General features: G+C 46.1%; 1 protein-coding gene across 1 annotated transcript in view; it reads left to right on the top strand.

The window, feature by feature from the left end:
- LOC140429721 (low-density lipoprotein receptor-related protein 2-like) overlaps positions 1 to 6,123 on the top strand; it is a 31,395-nt gene extending 25,272 nt beyond the window's left edge. Inside the window, exons 23-29 of the mRNA XM_072517053.1 lie at positions 373 to 907; positions 1,247 to 1,372; positions 1,495 to 1,599; positions 2,440 to 2,670; positions 4,102 to 4,597; positions 5,053 to 5,137; positions 6,030 to 6,123. Coding sequence (XP_072373154.1) covers positions 373 to 907; positions 1,247 to 1,372; positions 1,495 to 1,599; positions 2,440 to 2,670; positions 4,102 to 4,597; positions 5,053 to 5,137; positions 6,030 to 6,050 — 1,599 coding nt within the window. The 3' untranslated portion in view covers positions 6,051 to 6,123. The remainder of the gene's footprint in view (positions 1 to 372; positions 908 to 1,246; positions 1,373 to 1,494; positions 1,600 to 2,439; positions 2,671 to 4,101; positions 4,598 to 5,052; positions 5,138 to 6,029) is intronic.
- The last annotated feature ends 13,207 nt before the right edge of the window (positions 6,124 to 19,330 follow it).

Raw genomic sequence — 19,330 nt, forward strand, 5'->3', positions numbered from 1 at the left:
TTCCAATTAAGGGTCAATTTAATGTGGTCAATCCACCTAGCCTGCACATTTTTGGGTTGTGGGGGCAAAACCCACGCAAACACGGAGAATGTGCAAACTCCACACGGACAGTGATCCAGAGCTGTGTTCTAACCTGGGCCCTTGGTGCTGCAAGGCAGCAGGGCTAACCTACTGCGCCACTGTCCTGCCCATCAAGTCACACCTAACAGTTTTATGTACTCTTGTTAGTTCAGACCTTAACTACTGCATTTCCCATGACTGGCCTCATTTACTTCATGCAATTTTAGGCATCCCATTCTTTATTACAGTGCTTAAAAGCTGAGTTTTTTGTTGCATATCACAATTTGTTCTAATTCAAATTTTTCCTCCCAGGTATACCTGAAGCACCTACAGCCAGATACTGGATTGAAGGCTTTACCAGAACACAATGTGCACCAGCTGTTGAACAACCAAGTGTCTTCAGCAGATTTCGTCTGGAAAGACAAGCTCGTTTACTTTGCAGATTCAGAGGAAGGCCTCATTGGAAAATTTATACTGGGGTCCAATGTATCCTCTGATCAAGTGATTTTCCAGGTTAATGGCATTATATCTGTAAGTGTAGACTGGTTGAGTGGTAATCTCTACTGGATCACCAGCTTCCCTGGTGTAATTGAAGTGGCATCTGCAAATGGCTCTTACAGACTTGTACTGATAGAGAATCTCTATCGTCCAACTTCCCTTGCATTACATCCACCTACTGGTATCATGTGCTTCGCTGACTGGGGATCAGCAGACCAGAGGAATGGCCCGAGGATTGAATGTTCAAATATGGATGGGCAGAAGCGAAAAGTACTGTGGAAAAAATGTCACCTCCCTACAGGGCTACTCCTTGCAGATTCTGGTACTAGGCTTTATTGGATTGACTTGGGTAAGTCTTGGTGCTGGAACAATTTTGAATCAAACAACAGTTTGCTGTGTTTATTATTTCAAAGCCAGTACACTCAATTTGCAACAATATTGAAGCTTATTGGGCAAATACTGCTTATTGTGGTAAATATGTTGGAATGCTGACCTTTCCCTAGTTAGTAGTCTTGAGCCAAGCATCAATGGATGGGTGGGGGTGATTGTTTAAACTAGTGGGTTAACTTTTGTAATGGTGTTAGCATCAGATATATTTTCACATTATAAAATCTCACATTATAAAATCTCATTTTTAAGCACTTTCACAATGAAGTAACCAACTTTCTCTCTCCTCGTTTTTTAATAGATCACAATGTCATTGACAGTGTCCTTATGGATGGCTCAGAATTCCGAGAAGTTCAAGCAGGTCTTCAGGCTCAGTCTGTGTTTACATATGGGGAGAACATCCTGTTCTGGACAACCGTACACAATGGTAAATAACCCCAGTTCCATTTGTTTCTTCTTTAATGACCACCTGCACTAGGGATTCTCTGATGTATACTTCAAATGCATAATCTGCATTGTGGCTTGAAACCTAACTCTAAAATGTTACAGGTTACACCAGACTGTGGTACAGTATGATGGGGCAGAAGCAACAGTGGTTCGAAGTTGAGCAGAACATTGTGGGCCTGAAAGTATACAGTGAGCAGCAGCAACAAGGTTAGTTCACATTTGTATCCGAATTAGGAAATACTTGCTGAAGTTTGCATGTGTTTGAGCTTTTCTGCACCCAGTTCAAACCTTTTTTTGCAACATTTGATGAATTGAGAATTGAAATAAGGAAATCACTGAACATTTTTCGCCAGCCATTTACTACATGGAAATTCTCCATTCCCCAAACTGTTAATATGCAGCCAAGTATGTGTAAGTTTTTGTTGGATGGTCTGAATTATTACAAACTCTTAGCTAAAGTTATGAATTATTTATTTAACAACAATTTAACAGTTTAACTATATACAAGACAACAGATAAAACCATAAAATAATGCAAAGCAACCCTTTCAAAATAATGCAAAGCAACCCTTTCAATTTCCTCCAGCCAGTCTGAGGGGTCAGCTGACTAACATTCACCCATACTAGTGAGACCCCCCTTAGTGGTCAGTTGATGAATTACAACACAACCATGATATCTCTGCAGTATATACTTGGATGCTGGGGGAGAAGTGTGACTAGCAAGTGCTTGTTTGCCATTTCACCTTTAACACCAGCCAGTTTGCACATAATGACATGCAGTTAATGAAGCACTCTTGATCTCATAGCCAGTTGATCTCTTAGCCAATTATTGTAAGAGCTGGTAGAACCTCCCTTTTATGATTTTAAATTGGAAATCTACTCTGTAAAAGCAACAATCATGCCATTGCCATGTGCTAGAAATAGATTTCATATAAGCTCCTGAAATGAATGTAGCTTCAGTGTTGGGGGTTGCCAGTGGTTCCATAATTTCAACATGCAGATCACTTTTCCAGATGATTATAAACATTGCTCATCCTTAAATTTGCAGGGTACAATTTCTGTTCTGAGAAGAATGGTGGCTGCAACCATTTGTGTCTAGCATACCCAGGAGGAAGAACATGTAGATGTTCCACAGGATATCAGCTCAATGGCCGCAATTGTGAAGTCATGCAGTGCCTCCCTGAGGCTTGGCAGTGCCATGATGGACTGAGCTGTATCTTGAATGAGTATGTGTGTGATGGTGAAAAACATTGTGCTGATGGATCAGATGAAAATGAATGTAAGTCTAATTGTAGCAATTTGGGTAGCCTTGTCCAAAGTGAGGAATCTAAATTTTGCCTCCTTTTCACATCTGGCATCTCAAATGGCACAAGGAGGTCATTGAACAGTTTCTCCTTCAAAAGAGCCATGCAACTGAGCCTTTTCTACTTGTATAGCTCTACATCCAATTGCTAACATTTCAAGTCTGATGACTGTCGTTTTGACAGTCATCGGACTTGAAATGTTGGCTCTTTTCTCTCCCCTATAGATGCTACCAGACCTGCTGAGATTTCCCAGCATTTTCTTTCGTCATCTCCTCCCTCTGATTTATTTTGCTAATTATCTTGAATCTGACCTTATTCCCCTGGTGGAAACTTGTCTGACATCTTTGCCCCTGAATCAATTTCACAAAGTCCATTAACTGTTGCGTAGTGCGTAGATGGCTTTAATCTGTCTTCGTGCCTACATCCATGGGAGTGGATATGGGGACTGTGGTGATATGCACCACTGTAAATACACAAGGGGTTAATGTAGATGCACTAGGACTAAATAAACACTAGAGGAGCACCAGAGACATCATGACACAGACATTCAACCAATAGGCCAGTAAGATGGGACATGACCAATGGGCAGTCAAGACCCCCAGAGATGACACTACCACGTGGGCAACTCTTATAAAAGGATAGGGCACATGCTCTTCCTCTTTCCATAAGCAACACATGAGACTGGGGCAGATCAGGAAGCATCACACCCACCGCATGGAGTAGAGCAGACTGGGTAGTTAGATTGAGTTACTATAGTAAGATTAGCAGGAGAGTCCAACTCTAGCAGGAGAATTGAATTGTTAAATGTTCCCTATCTCCCAAGTCTGAACCTTCCTTTGTCAGTATACATTAAGGAAGCAGCTTATACACTGGGGCAAGTGGGGTTCTGGATGGACTATAGGATTCGTTGAATCCAAAGCATTGGAATGGAGTGCAGTTGACTACATTTGTTCTTTAGCTAAAAGTGCCCATGCACTCAAGCTTTGAACACCAGTTGTCTGTAGTGACATTTTTGGCAATGACATGCAGGGAAAACAGTTGGTCACTTGTACTTTCTGTTAATCTCTTCTCCCCCCCCCCCCCCCCCCCCATTGGCCATATACTGTTTGCATTGGTGCCAGGTAAAATTAGGATTATTTTACATGGCTGTTGCCTTAAGAGCTGCACGACCCAAAATGGTTTTGACATTAAGTTGGTGGATGTTTTTGTGCTGCTTCAAAATGTGCTTTTGAGCTTCAAACTGCCGCTGTTCTGAACTGTTCATTGTTCTGGGCACTTTACCATTTGAAGTAGAAAATATGAAACTAATGAGGTCCAGAGGATGTTGAAATATTATATCAGTGACATTCTTTCTAGATCTGTGCATTTTAATTTCTACCCTAATTCAGAAATATATATTTTTGCAGGTTTTCAGATGCAATCTGATTTGACAACACATGTACTTCCTAGTCCTTCAGCTTCCAAAGTCTCTCCCTCCACTCAAGAACACTTGACTACTTCAGAATGGTTTGCAAGCACAGCCACATCCTATACAGAAAGTCAGTACTCTCCTCACAGTAACATTGATACTGGCTCAACTACAGCCAGTCATGGAGTGTCCCTACAGTATGTTAACGTTTCTGCTGCAACAGAAAATTTCTCCACCGATCAAATGGGTGATTTCCGTGTAACTAAAGGTGCAGGTCGATCAAGCTCCTGTACAGCTGAGATGTGCAATATGCGTGGGAGGTGCTATATTGTCAATGACTTAATAATGTGCAAGTGCCAGGAGGGCTACACTGGGAAATTCTGTGAAGACCAAGCGATGCCAGGATTGAGCGTTCTCCTCATTTTGGGAATACTTATTTTAGTACTGCTTGTTGGTATTGGAACAATAATCTATAAAAAGAGGGCTACAAAAAGGTTTGTACTATATCAATAACTGTTGTGTATTGTTCCTAGTTAGCAATGAAAAGGCTACACTATGCATAGCAAATTAGATGTTAATTTCTAAATTCTCATCAATGGAGCAATGAATTGGGCAGGATAAATGGACATTTGGCATGTTGATTGAATACTGTAGCTCCTATTTAACATTTGGGCCTTTCAGAGCAATACTGCTTCCCCACATTTTGAACGCTAATGGGAACACTAGGCACATTTCAACTTGGGTAAAGGCAATTTGCTTCCAACCAGTGCAGCATGGTAGCCAGGGTAGCAGACCAATAATTGCAATGTGTTAAAGTATTTATTTACAAATTACTTCTCTATTCACACCCTTAACTGATCTGTTATCTGCAAGAGGGAACAGAAGTCTCATTCATTGCCATAATAGCACTAACATCAAAATGCAAATTCCTCTGCTTTTTCTGATGCAGGAGAGCCAGAGCCAACTTGCAACTGACTGCAGCAGGACAAGGGAGTCAGACCTTTAGGAATGAGGCTTTTGTAGAAGTACCAGAGGTAAAGTAAAAATGTGAACTTTTGAGCCGCATGTTGTAGAAACTTGGCAAGACTCATTGGCATTCTATTAGAATGGATTTGGTTCTAATTGGGTTTTTTTTTTTTTGAAGTTGAGTTCTGAGCAGGATTTTCCTTGCAGGCTTCTAAACCCAAATAGCCCATGACTGAATCGGTCATGTGCCTTTTCCTGATGGGCCAGTTAATGGTCAAAGGTTCATCTGCTTTGGGCAGGTCTGCTGGATTGCTGCTCAAAGCAGTATGCAATGCAAGATATGAAGGAGGGCATTTCAAAATGGAAGCACCTGCTGCTTTGGCAGCTGGCAGTGGGTTCGGGGGGGGGGGGGGGGGGAGAAGAAGGGATATGGACATATGGAGTGCCACCTCCACAGCTGATTTGTAGTGGTGGCTACTGCACTGTCTGCTTGGAGCACTCCATTCACTGGCAAGGGGGTGGGGGAGGCACCTCCATGTAACTGGCTTCCGCTGACTGGAAAAGCTTTTGCTTCTGTTAACATGCTTGCAAGCAAACTGGGAATGTTTATCCTTCTGGATGTGGACCTTACATTGGTTTGATCAGTCCTGCTGCCCCCACCTGTTGGGAGGGAGAGCAAATAGCCTGGAGTAGGCAATGAGGCAGAAACCAGCACACTGGCTGGTCATGTTCTCTTTAAGGCTCCCATCCTGGTGACTGCTCCAGTACTGTCTGATTTAACCTGCTTTCCTGTTGGATCTTTTACCTCCAATGGTAGGATTGAGCTAGGCCTCTAGATAATAAATCCAAACTACCATGAGCTGGCACATCTTATCTTATGGATTTTGGTGCAAAGGGTTTCTCTTGTTGTACACTTGAACTGATTTTAGACCCCTTCTAATTTGTGCTATCTTTCTGCAGGAACCTCGGACATCCAGCTGAAGCATACGGAATCTTTTATCCAATCTTTGTTGAATGTAGTTTCCAGATTTGTATTTGGTTGAATAAACTGCTGCAACATATCCATTTTGGTCTGTTTCTCCTGTCAAATTGCACCTTATGGTAGGTTAATTTACACATCATGCCATCTTATTTAAGACCAGGGTCTACATTCTATTGGTATTAAGTTCTTGACATGCTTAATGTTTCAGAGTAATTACCTTGGTTTGTGCCAACTATTCAAGTAGAGCAGTGCACCCTGCAAATTTTGGGGGACATGCAAACAGCAAGGTGGCTGAACACCATTTAGATGACTATTGGGGGCTAGGCAATAAATGCCAGCCTGGCTGCATCGTGCACTGCTTTTTTTTTTTTTTACATTGATGGACTGACATACTACAGCTGAACTGTTTACTGCATCTGCCTTGATTCCTAAACTCTTAATCCCCTTGTACTTGTGATTTTCTATTGACCTAACCAACTGTTTTAGGGGATGAGTTTTCAATTTCTATACACTTCCACAACACCACCTCTCTGCTGGTTTCCCCCAATCCAGATTGCCCAGAGGAAAGGTTTTATGCAAGCTTTTTATTTTAAAACTAAAAATAAAAAATAAAAAAATTTTAACACAGAAAACACAATGTAAATAACACCCACACCGAGCCAACATGACTTGCATACAGTTCCCCAGTCCCCCTCCACTCGCCAATCCCACTCAACCATCTTCTGCCCCCACTTTTTTTGTATCTGCTGACAGCTTAATTTTCCCCAAAGAAGTAACCAGCTGCCACCTGACAAACTTTATCTCCTCCAGCCTGAGAAACCCAGCCATGTCACTAACCCATACCCCTGATTTCTAGCTCCAGGGAAGCGAAGGCCAAAACATCAGCCTCTCCACACCCTGGACTCCCAGGTCTTCCAATGCATCAAACATCACCACCTCTGGTCTCTGAAACACCCACGCCTTTAATACCATGGACATGACATCGGCAAATCCTTGCCAGACTCTCCTAAGCTTTGGATATGCCTGAAACATGTAGGCATGATCCATGGGGCCCTCCTGTGCACAGGTGCCCACCCCTATCCTCCACCCCTCCACCCCACCACTTCAAGAACCTGCTCATATGGGCGAGTCATGTGCCCTGTGAATCCTTGAATTATATCCGGCTGAGCCTGGCACATGTTAACCCTACTTGAGGCATGTTAACCCTACTTGAGGCATCCACTCAATCTGTTATACAAGCTTATTCACTGCAACTTGGTGACTTAATTAAACTTCATGGTGTCAGGACAGCTCCCTTTATTTTTACAGCATCAGGATGCCTTCTATACAGCACCAATCTTTTTACCTTACAGTTTTTGCATTATACTAACGGCAACTTCATTGGAGCTGTGTGGAGGCATTTCTTGGAGCATTATCTTGACAATACATCACTCTGTCCTTGGATGCCATATTTTGAAATGAGTGAGCATGCCTCAATTGTCATGCTCCATGATAGGAGTGAAGATTTTGTTCTCAATCTTATGCCTGTTCTGCTTAAACTGCTGGTACATTTCCTCCCTTGTTTCGCTACCCTCAATGTAACCAGTCACTACTAGATTTTTCTCTTCCCCGTCCTGGGTTTATGCAGGCTTCTTTGGTCATCTGCAATGTTCTGCGGTGCCGGCTTTCCTCATTCAGCGCTTGCCTATATTTCTCTCCCCAAACATTCTACTGATCTCCAATTCTACTTCTACACCATGGATCTGATCACCCTTTTGGAAATGGTAATTTTGCTGTAATACCTCATTGCTTTTGGTTGGTCAATGGTACTGTGTGCATGTCCATTTGTAAAGTCACTACACCAAAGGGGGTTTCCATACACTCAATAGGCACTCTGTGTGGCGTGAGCCATGCTCACTATCACAGTCCTTATTCTGTGTCCTCCAGTTGCAGGGAGTACAAGATTATGGCATAGTCCCACCTTCATCCACTATTACATATGCACACAGCCCTACAGGCAGGAGCAGGAGAACAGTTGTGCACCTTTTTACTGTGGGTTATCCTAATAGTCAGCTCTAGATTTCAACAAACCATTTATTCCTGCAGGAAAGTCAGCAAACTTGTCCTGACTATGCAGTCATTCGCCATTTGTTAAATCTTGTCTGTTGTCAGGCACCATCAGCTTTCTAAATTTTATTGTTTATGAACTTGTGCAAATGATAGGCATAACTCGACAGAAGCTTCAGGCCATTGGCCGACTTGCATCAACAAGATGCACTGCAGCAAAACACACAAGGCTTCTCCGACTGCACTTTTCAAATCCATGGTCTCAACCACAAGCAGATACATGGAAAACACCATTACCGAAAAGCTCCCCATCACATCAAACAACATCCTGCCACGTTATGATATTGCTATTCCTTCGTTATTGCTGGATCAAAATCCTGCAACACCTTTCCTATCACGCACAGATGTGCTCGGCCACAATGATTTCAACAGTTTACAAAGTCATCTAAACATCTTCAGGGCAATAAATGTCAGCTATGCCCATGTCTTGTGAACAAACAAAGACAAAGGGTGGGATTTCTCAGCCATGCCCACCCAGTGACAGGAAATTCCCACCTAGGTCAATGGACCTTTACTTGGTTCCTGTCCATGACGATCTTGTGGTGGGTGCATTCAAAAAATCCAAACTAAGTTCAAAGTGTATGATTAAGGTTAATTACTAGTTTTTTTTTTTCATTCATGGGATGTGGGTATCGCTGGTGAGGGCAGTGTTTATTGATCATCCCTAATTGCCCTTGGGAAGGTGCGCCTTGAACCATTGCAGTCTTTGTAGTGTAGGTACACCCACAGTGCTGTTCGAGAGTTCCAGCATTTTGACCCAATGACCGTGAAGTTCCACTGTTAAAAATCAAGGGATACAAAAGGTCACACAGAATCCACAACATACGTTCCATTTGTCTGGCTTGTTTGAACAATGTTTATTGTCACAAGTAGGCTTACATTAACACTGCAATTAAGTTAATGTGAAAAGCCACATTCCGGCACCTGTTGAGGATTCTCAGCTGGTACAAATTGAACCAGTGCTGCTGGCCTTGTTCTGCATCACAAACCAGCTGTCTAGCCCACTGAGCTAAACCAGCTCTAGCTGTTTGAGGGACAGAAGCCCCAAAATCATGGGGTTGGATCAAATCTTACCCAGGTAAGGACAGTGGGAGATTGAAATGAAAAGACTTGTGACATTAAACTCTTTACATGCTGTACATTTGTATAATGTTGTTAAGCCTAGCCACTAGAGGGAGCTAAGGGACAGTGCTATATATTGCACAGGCTCTTGGATGTCTGGTAAGATTAGGTTGAAGCTCTAGGAGATTAGATCCATAGTGTATTGCAGAGGTAGTTAAAATATAATTGTTGTAGCTAATAGATATAGATAGTGAGTGTAGTATGTTTGCCATTTGGAATAAGTGTCAAACTCAGATTTAAAATAAAGTTAATGTAGTTCTTTGTAAAGAGCTTTGTGCATCTTTGTGATCAGCGTTAATGTAAGCCTACTTGTGACAACAAAGATTATTATTAATAAAACAAGAATGGAATGAAATTTTAAAGTCACAACTTTACCTGACTGGGAGCCAATATGTGTCAGCAAGCACAAGGGTGATAGGGGTTTGGGACTTATTGTGAGTAAAAACACATGGGCAGCAGAGTTTTGGATTATCTCAAGTTTATGAAGGACAAAATGCAAGAGATCAGCAAGGAGTGCATTGAAATAGTGGTGGCTAGAGGTACCAAAGGCATGAATGAGAGTTTCAGCAGCACGTGAGTTGAGACAGGGCCAATGTTACAGAGGTGAAAATAGGTGGTGTCAGTGATGGCATGAATGAGGCCTGAAGATCACCAAGGGATCCAATGTAACACTAAGGTTACAAACAGACTTGTTTAATCCCAGCCTGTTTCCTGGGAGAAGGATGGAGCCAGTAGCAAGAGAACAGATCGGAGCAGGGTCCAAAAACAACGGCTTTGGTCCTCCCAATATTTAATTGAAGGAAATGTATTTTCGTCTAGTACTGGATGTTGGATAAGAAGTCTGATAATTCAGCAACGGTGAATGAAGCGAGAGAGGTAGCGGTGAGGTGGAGCTGGGTGTCCACAGCACACATGTGAGAACTAATGCTGTGCCTCAGAATGCTGTGCTCCGAGGGACGGCAGGTAGAGAAGAAATAGGAGAGGGACAAGAGTAGGTCTTTGCTCGATGAAGGAAGAGCAGCCATTGCAAGTGATTCTATGGCTATGATTATACAGACCAGAATGGAACCACGTAAGAACCCAGCTAGATGCCGGTGGAGGGGCATTAGTGGAAGATGGTGTGGTCAATCATATCAAAGGCAGGATGAGGCCAAGGAGGGAAAGCTTTCTTTTGGCACAGTCACATAGGATGCCATTTGTGATTTTGATACGAGACCCATTGGGCAGGTATGCATTGGTGATTGAGGTCGGAGGCTCAAGGGAATTAATTTCCCCCCCCACACCCATTCCCCTCCCCCACCATGTTGTGAAAGGCAGTGTGAGAAGCAAAGCAAAAAATGGGAGTTTTATGATGAGAAAATCAATACAACCCACCTGCCAGAGGTGAAAGAACAATTAGAACAAAGAAAAGTACAGCACTATAACAGGCCCTTCGGCCCGCCAAGCCTGTGCCGATCATGATGCCCTAACTAAAAAAAAACTTCTGCTTTTTCTCGGTCCGCATCCCTCTCTTTCCTCCCTATTCATGAAAGGACAAAGAAAACAAAATTTAATGGTGGTTTTCATTTTCCCCATCCTTCCACGTTTCTTGTAAGTTTGAACATTTGGCAATTATTTCCACACCGCAGAGTTTGTCACCTATAACCAGTAACAAAAGTGACAGGTAATTGTAAAGGGAGGGGAAGGGGCGTGGTTTAGGGGTGAAAAGTTAATGTTGCACTCACTGGTCTCATAGGCTAGATCAGCAGGGAGAATGGAGAAGTGGATGAAGGAGTTGGTTATGTAGGTGGGTGAGTTAAGTGGGTAGGAAGGCAGTCGGGTAGGCTGGTAGATGAGTAGGGTGGCAGGTGGGTAGGATGGAAGGTGGGCCAGGAGATGGTCCAGTGGGGATGGGTAATCAGGCTCGGTGCTGGTCAGGCAGGGGAGGGGGTATAGGTAGCCAGGTGGTGCAGGTGTGCAAGGAGGGCGTGTGCCTAGTCATGTGGTTAGTGAAGTGGTCAGGTGGGGTCAGGAGTGTTGATTTTCCAGTCATAGAGCCTCCACTATTTGCTTTGCTACCCACCTGAGCCTCCTACTGTCCAAATGTTGCTTCGCTTAAAATTATATTGGGTAAGAGACATGAAGAACCAGGCAACATGCCTCAACGACTAGCGTCCAGTGGCCTTGACATCAATCATTATGAAGTACTTTGCGAGGTTGGTCATGAGACACATCAATTCCATACTCCCAGAATGTCTTGCTACACTGAAATTCACGTACTGCCACAACCAGTCCACAGCAGGCACCATCTCCCTGACCCTACACGTCCTTGGAGCATCTCGGCAACAAGGACTCCTATGTCAGACCCCTATTCATTGACTACTGCTCCGCCTACAACACCATAATACCAGCCAAGCTCATATTAAAACTCCCAAGACCTAGGACTTGGCTCCATCTCAGGAACTGGATGCTCGACTTCCTGACCCATAGACCACAATCAATAAGGATAAACGACACCAGCTCCTCCACAATAGTCCTCAATACTGGGTCCCCACAAGGCAGTGTAGTTAGCCCCCTACTATACTCCCTATACACACACATGACTGTGTGGCAAAATATGTCTCCAACTCCATCAGCAAGATTGCTGATGGGTTGGATCTCGAACAATGATCTGAGTACAGGAGGGAGATAGAGAACCTAGTGGAATGGTCTAACGACAGCAATCTTCCCTCAATGTCAGCAAAACTAAGGAGGTTAAGTATTGTAAACACCTTGTCTGCATCAAAGGTGCCAAGATGGAGATGGTTGAAAGCTTCAAATTCCTAGATGTGCACATCACCAACAATCGGTAATGGTCCACCCATGTCGATGCTATGACCAAGAAAGCACAACAGCACCTATACGTCCTCAGGAATCTAAGGAAATTCGGCATAACCACATTGACACTTACCAATTTTTACAGCTGCACCATAGAAAGCATCCTATCTGACTGCCTGGTATGACAACTGCTCGGCCCAAGACCATAAGAAACTTCAGAGTCATGAACACAGCCCAGTCCATCACGTAAACCCACCTCCCACCCAGTGCTCTGTCTTCACCTCCCGCTGCCTTGGGAAAATGGGCAGCATCATTGAAGACCCCTCCCACCCGGGCTATTCTCACTTCCAATTTCATCCATCGTGCAGGAAATACAAAAGTCTCAGAATGTGCACTAACTGGTTCAAAAACAGCTTCTTCTCACTGTTACCAGACTCCTGAATGACCCTGTTATGGACTGAACTAATATCGTCACACATCTTCTCTATTGAGTAGTACTTCACTCTGTATGTTTCACCCGATGCCTGTGTCTATGTATTTACATTGTGTATTTATGTATGTCCTATGTTTTTCCATGTATGGAACGACCTGTCTGGACTGTATGCAGAACAATACTTTTCACTGTACCTCAGTACACGTGACAATCAATCAAATCAAGCTGATATTTGTCCTACTGCTGCTGACAGTTGCGCCTAGTTCTCACAAATTCACCTGATGACTTTGTTTTTTAAAAAATATATATTTTATTAAAGTTTTTCGATCAAAAAGAATTTTCCATTTTTACAACTTTATAACAAAATGTACATTGACCGTTATTTAAACAATATATTAAACTAACAACAAGTGCAGAAAAAGAACAAGAGAAAAAAAATAATACTGAAAAAATAAATATAAACCACTGGCATGGAAAGAAAGAAAAGAACAAAAAACCCCAAACACCAAATACACCCTCCTCTCCCCCCCCCCCCCCCCCTCCCCCCTGGGTTGCTGCTGCTGTCTTTCCTGTTTTCCCTTATCGCTCTGCGAGATAGTCAAGGAACGGTTGCCACTGCCTGGTGAACCCTTGAGCTGAACCTCTTAGTGCGTATTTTATTCACTCCCAATTTTATAAACCCTGCCATGTCGTTTATCCAGGCCTCCACACCCGGGGGTTCAGCTTCTTTCCACATAAGTAGAATCCTTCGCTGGGCTATTAGGGACGCAAAGGCCAAAACATCGGCCTCTCTCGCCTCCTGCACTCCCGGCTCTTCTGCAACCCCAAATATAGCTAACCCCCAGCTTGGTTCGACCCGGACCCCCACCACCTTTGAGATCACTCTTGCCACACCCACCCAGAACCCATGCAATACCGGACATGACCTAAACATGTGGGTGTGGTTCGCCGGGCTTCCCGCGCACTTCCCGTACCTATCCTCCACTCCAAAAAATCTACTCAGCCTTGCTCCCGTCGTATGCGCCCTGTGTAGAACCTTGAATTGGATCAGGCTAAGCCTGGCACACGAGGACGAGGAATTTACCCAACTTAGGGCATCTGCCCACAGCCCCTCCTCAATCTCTTCCCCCAGCTCCTCCTCCCATTTACCCTTCAGCTCCTCTACCATCGTCTCCCCCTCGTCTCTCATTTCCCTGTATATATCGGACACTTTACCATCACCGACCCATGCCCCCAAAATCACTCTGTCCTGGATCCCTTGCGCCGGGAGCTGCGGAAATTCCCTCACCTGTTGCCTCGCAAATACCCTCACTTGCATATATCGGAAGGCATTCCCAGGTGGCAACCCGTATTTTTCTACCAATGCTCCCAAACTCGCGAACGTCCCGTCCAAGAACAAGTCCTTCAACTTCCCAATTCCTGCTCGCTGCCAAGATTGGAATCCCCCATCTATCCTCCCCGGGACGAACCTGTGATTGTTCCTTATCGGGGACCACACCGAGGCACCCGCCACTCCCCTATGTCGTCTCCACTGCCCCCAAATCTTCGAAGTCACCACCACCACTGGGTTTGTGGTGTATTTTTTCGGGGAGAACGGTAACGGCGCCATCACCAGTGCTTTTAAACTTGTTCCCTTACAGGACGCCATCGCCAGCCTTTTCCACGCCGCCCCCTCTTCTTCCCTCATCCACTTACATATCATAGACACGTTGGCGGCCCAATAATAGTCACTCAGACTCGGCAGTGCCAGTCCCCCTCTGTCCCTACTGCGCTGCAGGAACCCCCTCATTACCCTCGGGGTCTTTCCAGCCCACACAAAGCTCATAATACTCCTGTCCACTTTCTTGAAAAAGGCCTTTGTAATCAGTATGGGGAGGCACTGAAACACGAAAAGAAACCTCGGGAGGACCACCATTTTAACCGCCTGTACCCTATCCGCCAATGACAGGGGCACCATGTCCCACCTCTTAAGGTCCTGCTCCATCTGCTCTACCAGTCGCGTCAAGTTAAGTTTATGCAAGGTTCCCCAGTTCCTGGCCACCTGGATCCCTAGATATCGAAAATCCCTTGCTACTCTCCTCAGCGGCAGATCATCTATCCCCCTGCCCTGTTCCCCGGGGTGCATCACAAAAAGTTCACTCTTTCCCATATTCAATTTGCATCCCGAAAACTCTGCAAACTCCTTGAGTGCCTGCATTATCTCTGGCATCCCCTCCACTGGGTCCGCCACATATAGCAGCAAATCATCCGCATATAATGACACCCGATGTTCCTCTCCTCCTCTGAGCACCCCCCTCCACTTCTTAGAGCCCCTCAGCGCTATGGCCAATGGCTCGATTGCCAACGCGAACAGTAACGGGGACAGGGGACACCCCTGTCTTGTGCCGCTATGTAATCGGAAATAGTCGGATCGTTGCCTGTTTGTAACCATGCTTGCCACCGGGGCCCCGTACAGGAGCTGAACCCATCTGATGAACCCCTCTCCAAATCCAAATCTCTTCAGTACCTCCCACATGTAGTCCCACTCCAGTCTATCAAATGCCTTCTCTGCATCCATCGCCACCACTATCTCCGCCTCCCCCTCCGGTGGGGGCATCATCATCACCCCCAGCACCCTTCGTATATTGGCATTCAATTGCCTCCCTTTAACAAACCCTGTCTGGTCGTCTTGTACCACCCCTGGGACACAGTCCTCTATCCTTGTCGCCATCACTTTGGCCAGTAACTTGGCATCTACATTTAGGAGGGAGATGGGCCTGTATGACCCGCACTGCAGCGGGTCATTGTCTCGTTTCAGGATCAACGATATCGTCGCCTCCGACATTGTCGGGGGTAGTGTCCCTTTCCTTAGCCTCATTGAAGGTTCTCGTCAGGAGTGGGGCCAGTAGGTCCACATATTTCCTGTAAAATTCCACCGGGAACCCATCTGGTCCCGGGGCCTTTCCTGCCTGCATGTTCCCGATTCCTTTAACCACCTCCTCCACCTCAATCTGCGCTCCCAGACCTGCCACCTCCTGCTCCTCAATCCTCGGGAACTCCAGCTGGTCCAGGAAGTGTATCATTCCCTCTTTCCCCCCCGGGGGTTGGGACTTATACAGCCTCTTATAAAATGACTTAAACACCCCGTTCACCCTCCCCGCTCTCTGCTCCATCCTTCCCTCCCCGTCCCTAACTCCTCCGATCTCTCTCGCCGCCCCCCTCTTCCTAAGTTGTTGGGCCAGCAGTCGGCTCGCCTTTTCCCCATATTCGTATTGTATTCCCTGTGTCTTCCTCTACTGCGTCTCCGCCTTACCTGTGGTCAGCAGGTCAAACTCCGCCTGTAGTCTCCGTCTTTCCCTGTATAGCCCTTCATCCGGGGCCTCCGCATATTGCCTATCCACCCTCAGAATCTCCCCAATCAGTCTCTCCCTTTCTTTACCCTCTTGTTTCCCCTTGTGGGCTCTTATGGAAATCAGCTCCCCCCTAACCACCGCCTTCAGCGCCTCCCATACTACTCCCACCTGGACCTCTCCATCATCATTGACCTCTAGGTATCTTTCAATCCATCCCCTCACCCTTCCACATACCCCCTCATCCACCAACAGTCCCATGTCTAATCTCCAAAGTGGGCGCTGCTCCTTCTCCTCTCCTAGATCCAGATCCACCCAATGTGGGGCGTGATCTGAAACGGCTATAGCCGAATATTCCGTTCCTGCCACTTTCGGGATCAGCGCCCTTCCTAGGACAAAAAAGTCTATCCGGGAGTATACTTTATGGACGTGGGAGAAGAAGGAAAACTCTTTACTCCTCGGTCTAGCAAATCTCCAGGGATCTACTCCACCCATCTGCTCCATAAACCCCTTAAGCACCTTGGCCGCTGCCGGCCTCCTCCCGGTCCTAGATCTGGACCGGTCCAGCCCTGGGTCCACCGTGTTGAAGTCCCCCCCGCATTACCAAATTTCCCATCTCTAGGTCCGGGATGCGCCCCAACATACGCTTCATAAAACCTGCGTCATCCCAGTTCGGGGCATATACGTTCACCAGCACCACCGCCTCACCTTGCAATCTGCCACTCACCATCACATACCTGCCCCCACTGTCCACCACTATGGTCTTAGCCTCAAACGATACCCGTTTCCCCACCAGTATTGCCACCCCTCTATTTTTCGCATCTAAGCCTGAGTGGAATACCTGTCCCACCCATCCTTTCCTTAATCTGACCTGATCCGACAATTTCAGGTGCGTCTCCTGAAGCATAACCACATCCGCCTTCAGTCTCTTTCGGTGCGCAAATACCCTTGCCCTCTTAATCGGCCCATTCAGCCCTCTCACGTTCCACGTGATCATCCGGGTTGGGGGGGCCCTTTACCACCCCCCCCCCCCCCCCCCCCCATCGTCGACTAGTCATCCCCTTTTCTAAACCAGCTCCTCACCCGGGTCCCACGCACCCGTTTGTCCCCCAGACGGCGTCCTCCCGTCCCGACCATCCCATCCCGTATCAGCTCCCCCTTACCCTCAGCAGCAGCAACCCAGTTAATCCCCCCTCCCCCCCCCCCCCCGCTAGATTCCCTTCTAGCTTGATTGCTCCCCCCATATTGCTTCCGGGAGTCAGCAAACTCTGGCAGACCAAGAGGGGGAATTCTCCTGTCTAACCTATTTACAGATAAACCCTCCCCCTCTCCCCCCTTTGCATTTCTTTGCCACCACCTCGCTACTTCTTTACAAACATCAATTCCTCAAATCTAGTCCAACTTCTCTTCTTGAATAAATGTCCACGCCTCCTCTGCCGTCTCAAAGTAGTGGTGTTTACCCTGGTGTGTAACCCACAGTCTTGCCGGCTGCAGCATTCCAAATGTTACTTTCTTCCTGTGGAGCACCGCCTTGGCCCGATTGAAACTCGCCCTCCTTCTCGCCACATCCGCACTCCAATCTTGATACACGCAGATCACCGCGTTCTCCCACCTGCTACTCCGTGTCTTCTTAGCCCATCTCAAGACCATCTCCCTATCCTTGTAGCGGTGGAACATCACCACTATTGCTCGCGGTATTTCCCCTGCCTTTGGTCTTCTCACGAGGACCCGGTATGCTCCCTCCACTTCCAGGGGGCCCGTCGGGGCCTTAGCTCCCATTAAAGTATGGAGCATCGTACTCACATACGCCCCAACATCAGCTCCCTCTGTCCCTTCGGGAAGACCCAAAATCCTTAGATTCTTCCTCCTCGAGCTATTTTCCAGGGCTTCCAGCCTTTCTATGCACCTCTTATGTAGTGCCTCGTGCGTCTCCGTCTTCACCACCAAGCCCTGTATCTCGTTTTCATTCTCGGCTGCCTTTGCCTTCACTCCACGGAGCTCCATCGCCTGGGTCTTTTGCGTCTCCTTCAATCCCTCAATCGCCAGCAACATCGGCGCCAGCATCTCCTTCTTGAGCTCCTCCACACATCGTCGGAGGAACTCCTGCTGTTCCGGGCCCCATACCATTTGGGCTCCCTCGGCCGCCATCTTGCTTCTCCCTTCTCTTCTCTGCCGCTGCTCCGGAGGATCCTCCGCAATCTGGCCACTACTATCGCTTCTTTCCATCCACACCCTTGGGGACTCCTTCCTTTGCCGCCTCACACTGGGTTTGGCCGTAAAAAATTTCCGTTGGGGCTCCCGATAAGAACCCAAAAGTCCGTTAAAACGGGAGGTGCCGAAACGTGCGACTTAGCTGGTCATCGCCACAACCGGAAGTCCCACCTGATGACTTTGTTGAGCTGTACCTGATTGTACACTTACATTTATGACTGATTCCAGCAAAAAAGACAAAGGAAAAGTTACCTTCTCCAAATAGGAATACTGGTTCTACACAATGCTGAGGTTGTATTGTTAACCTTACCCACCTTATCAGCTTCCTTACGTGAGCAACACCAATCATTTTGCCTATTACCCTGTTTTTCCTGTTCTATTACGGTAGCACTGTTGCTTCACAGCGCCAGGGTCCCAGGTTCAATGGGTCACTGGCTGTCCGGAGTCTGCACTTTCTCCCCGTGTCTGTGTGGGTTTCCTACTGTTTCCTCCCACAAGTCCCGAAAGACGTGCTTGTTAAGAATTGGACATTTTGAATTCTCCCTCTGTGTACCCGAACAGGTGCCAGAATGTGGCGACTAGGGGCTTTTCACTGTAACATCATTGCAGTGTTAATGTAAGTCTACTTCTGACAATAATAAAGATTATTATTATTAAGTATCTGAGGTCAAGCTGGCAATAGGCTATTACTGCCTCCTGCTCACATTTAGGAACAGTACAAAGTCTTACAACACCAGGTTAAAGTCCAACAGGTTTGTTTCGATGTCACTAGCTTTCGGAGCGCTGCTCCTTCCTCAGATTCACCTGAGGAAGGAGCAGCGCTCCGAAAGCTAGTGACATCGAAACAAACCTGTTGGACTTTAACCTGGTGTTGTAAGACTTCGTACTGTGCTCACCCCAGTCCAACGCCGGCATCTCCACATCACATTTAGGAAAATTGGGAAACCATCCTATCCAGCTCACATTAAAAATTTGTATCTTATTGTAGTATTAATTTGGCTTCTGTTGCTTCCTACGAAACACTCTAATTGAATAAGATGGTGCACTACTTTTGATTTTCTTAGCTGAGTATTAAACTCCACTGTTACAATGAGGGGCTTCTTTTCTTATCACTCTTGGCTTCGGCTCATCTCAAAAAGGCATTTTTAGGAATAGACAGTATTTCCCTTGAACTGAAAGTTGTATGTGGTTCAAATGGGATGAGGTGTCACAGGCTTAACAGTTACCCTTTTATCATCCATTCACTACATTGCACATCATTTGGTGTTAAATATCACAGTCA

Source organism: Scyliorhinus torazame, chromosome 9 (assembly GCF_047496885.1).
Source record: "Scyliorhinus torazame isolate Kashiwa2021f chromosome 9, sScyTor2.1, whole genome shotgun sequence".
In the NCBI taxonomy this organism is placed as follows: Eukaryota; Metazoa; Chordata; class Chondrichthyes; order Carcharhiniformes; family Scyliorhinidae; genus Scyliorhinus; species Scyliorhinus torazame.